General features: G+C 50.2%; 1 protein-coding gene across 1 annotated transcript; it reads right to left on the minus strand.

The window, feature by feature from the left end:
- Window positions 1-677: 677 nt before the first annotated feature.
- Window positions 678-3343, minus strand: mtif2 (mitochondrial translational initiation factor 2; the record flags this gene model as incomplete). The annotated part of the gene is given in 7 exon segments (XM_035659701.1): window positions 678-1119; window positions 1198-1338; window positions 1449-1613; window positions 1869-2009; window positions 2080-2332; window positions 2415-2619; window positions 3307-3343. Coding segments are annotated over 7 exon segments (1112 nt in total), but the record flags the coding sequence as incomplete, so codon positions are not given.
- Window positions 3344-3864: the final 521 nt, after the last annotated feature.

Raw genomic sequence — 3864 nt, forward strand, 5'->3', positions numbered from 1 at the left:
CTCTCCCCCTCTCCCCCTCTCTCTCTCTCTGTTCTAACATTAAATCACCATGTTGTGTGGAGTTCCTCTGATCTGTTGTTTTCATATTGTGACAGAACGAACTGTAAACGTCTCCATTAGCTCAGTGATACTGTTAATGGTATAAATATAAATATATATATTTGTCTCCGCAGTGGCCGATCTGATCTGATGTAACCTGGATGATGTCACACCGGAGCCCCGCCCCCTTTTACTTCCTGTTATTTCCTGTCTTTTTTTGTTTTTTAAGTTTTAGAGTGTACTGAAACGGACAAAACTCCGTTTGTTTTTGTAAATAAAGTTGTTTTGGTTCCAACTGCAGCCGTCTGAACTGCTTCCTTCACCCTGACATCATTCATTCATTCAGCCTCGTTAGACTTTATATCAGCTCTAATTACAGAATAAATATTGTAATATTCAGTCAGTGAAAACGGCTCAATGTGGTTTTATGACATTAAACATTATATTCTCTATACACAGAGTCACATGGTGTCTCTCTCCCTCTGCCTGTGTTGTTATCGCAGCCTTCTCTGTGGATTTGTTTCCATAGCCGGTCTGCTCCGGCTGAGACTGCTGTTTTTTCATCTACGTCGGTGAGATTAAGGATATTATTATCCACAAACAGGAGTTCGGTGATCGTGTTGGAAACCTAACAGAGATGAGTTTTAATGAGTTTTATTTTAATGGCATCAAAAAACAGCAGTTATCTCTTGAAATAGAGCGTCAGGTGGAGAATTCACTGGACCGGCACCGGGACCTGATGAAGTCCAGAACTGAGTTTAAAGTCCGGGCTCAGTCTGTTGGGAGGAAGTGATGTCACTCAGACGTGCCGAAGCAGGAAATGATTTTATGACCCAAACTGAGGAAGTCTGTACGTCAGCAGTTAGTCCAACTTCCTGTTTGCAGCAGAGGATGCTGGGAGATGAAGTCATTAGAAGCCAGGGTCCCAGGAAGTGACCTGCGGCACGTTCGCCTTCTCGAAGCAGACGACGACGTCACCGGGCATGAAGTCAAGGTCTCCGTCAGCCGACAGGCCGCAGTCCATCCCCACCTTCACCGTCTGCACGTCGTCTTTGTGATGCTTCAACGCCGCCAGAGAACCTGCGGGGAACGCCACGGGTTAGCTCAGTTCACCTGCGAGCGCTGACAGACTGCTGACGGGTCCAGGTCTACACTCACCCTCCCAGACGGCGTCCTGGCCTCGGATCACTCTGAACTTCAGCTGGCGGTCCAGCTGACCTTTCTGAACCCGACAGCCGGCGACGGGAACCTTCTTCTTCCCCACTGAGACCTCAAATATGGCGAGAACCGTCGCTTCACCTGGGCGACCAGAGAGAGAGTGCACTTCCTGTCAGGAACCAGCTCACAATGTGGTTTACAGTCGGTTCAGCCACAAAATGAAAAACCAGTTCCATCAAACGTTTCCTCACCCACGATGTTCTCGGAGACGAGCGGCGGCAGTTTGGCGCCGAGCTCCTCCTTCAGCTCGTCGACCAGTTTGTAGATGATGTTGTGAAGTCGGAGCGGGACGCGCCGTTTCGCCGCCAGCTGCTGGACGGACTTAGTGGCCCTGACGTTGAAGCCGTAAATCGAACCTGAAAGAGGAAGAAGAAGAATTCAGACTGTTCCAGAGTAAAATTAATTTCACAGCTTTTATTTTAAACAAAATGTGTTTAATTGATTAAAAACTGTTTTTATTGATTCCTTTTTTGACTAAAATAATAAAAGTGGTGAAGTTATCAGCTTTACGTGCTGCGATCGATAATTAATAATCTATAAATGGAGGCGGAGCTGAATGAAGCCTGGTTACTGACGGCCGGCGCTCCGCGGGATTCTCTCGTGGTCGTTACCTGAGAATGTTTCCGCCACGTTGACGTCGTTCTCTGAAATGTCTCCGATGCCGATGTGAACCACCTCGAGGTCACACTGCTGCTGAGCGTCGTAACTGTCCAGGATGTTGAGGATGGCCTCCAGCGAGCCGTTCACGTCACCTGCGGGTCAAAGGTCAGTCAGTTACACCTGAGGGGTCAGTTAGCATCGTTAGCATCGTTAGCTGCGTACCTTTGATGATGAGCGGCAGGATCAGATCGTCTCTCTGCGTCTTCTCGCTCGGCCTCATGCAGTACTTGTACTTGTTAGCTTGGTACACAGCTGCCCTCCTCTTCCTCCAGCTCAGGTGACTTAGCTCCTCCCTCTCCTTCCTGTACTCCTGCAGGTGTTCCTTCTGTTTGAGCTCGATGGCGCTCTGCTCCTCCTGCAGCCACTGCTGCTCCTCCTCATAGATCCTCCAGCTCACCACCTCCTTCGCCTGTTGCTGCTCCACAACCAGATACTACTGTTCAATACAAATACTACAAGTACCACAAATACTACAAATACTCAGTGTTGGTTCTGACCTCTGACTCCACCTCCAGTAGAACCTCTCCAGTTGACGGCTGCTCCTTCCAACCGACCACCTCCACTGCCCTGCCCGGCCCCGCCTCCTTCACCGCCTGCCCGTTCTCATCAAACAGCAAACGCACTTTAGCCCAACTCTTCCCCACGACCAGCACGCTGCCTCGCTTCAGCGTCCCCCGCTGGACGATCACTGTCGCTACTGGACTGAGAGACAGAACCATAGAACCAGAGTTACGTACCGTCTCTGGAGGTCGTATAGAACCATAATAGAACCACAGAGTTACGTACCGTCTCTGGAGTCGTATAGAATCACAGAACCGAGTTATCGTACCGTCTCTGGAGGTCGTATAGAACCATAAAAACCACAGAGTTACTACCGTCTCTGGATGGTCGTATAGGAACCATAGAACCACAGAGTAGTACCGTCTCTGGAGGTCGTATAGACCATAGAACCACAGAGCTTAACGTACCGTCTCTGGAGGTCTTATTAGAACCATAGAACCCACAGAAGTTACGTACCGTCTCTGGAGTCGTATAGAACATAAAACCACAGGTTACGTACCGTCTCTGGGAGGTCGTAATAGACCATAAGACCATAGAACCAGATTACTACCGTCTCTGGAGGTAGTATAGAACCATAAGAACCAGAGTTACCTACGTCTCTGGAGGGTCGTATGAACCATTAGAACCACAGAGTTACGTACCGGTCTCTGGAGGTCGTATTAGAACCATAGAACCAGAGTTACGTACCGTCCTGGGGTCGTATAGAACACAGAACAAGAGTTACGTACCGTCTCTGGAGGTCGTATAGAACCATAGAACCAGAGTTACGTACCGTCTCTGTAGGTCGTATATAACCATAGAACCAGAGTAGAACTGATGATGATCCACCCTTTGCCTTTGTCGTTGCGACTCTGGATGACGAGTCCTCACACGAGGCCGCTTGGGGTCGCCTTAGCTCCTGAACTCCGCCAACGCCACCTGGCCTCGGCAGAAGCATCAGTTTTCGCCCTGACAACAACAACAACCGCCATCAACCACACGAGCCTGCAGGCGGCGCGCCAGTCAGCTGACTTTTAAACTTCAGTGACATTCACCTTGAGAGCGGGAGAGTGGATCGCCTGGAACGTCTCTTCCGAACTCCTCGCAGACCACATCATGAGCAGCAGCTCCGTTGACCCCTCTGAGGGTCCGCTGATGCTATCGCACTTATTGACCGGCCACGATCATCGGCACTGGAACGCACAACAAAACAAACAAACAAACAAACACAAGAGTTAGTAGAAGCCCGGGTTCAGCCTCAGCTGGATGCCAGTGCGCTCGTACCATTGGCTCTCTGCGTGCTGAATGGACTCGACCGATTGGCCATGAACGCCGTCGTCGCCGCCACCACCAGGATGACGATGCTCGGTGGCGTGGCTCCGCGGGCTCTAATGGAGAGAAGGCAGC

Source organism: Morone saxatilis, unplaced genomic scaffold (genome assembly GCF_004916995.1).
Source record: "Morone saxatilis isolate NCDOM2014 unplaced genomic scaffold, NCSU_SB_2.0 Contig17, whole genome shotgun sequence".
Lineage (NCBI taxonomy): Eukaryota > Metazoa > Chordata > Actinopteri > Moronidae > Morone > Morone saxatilis.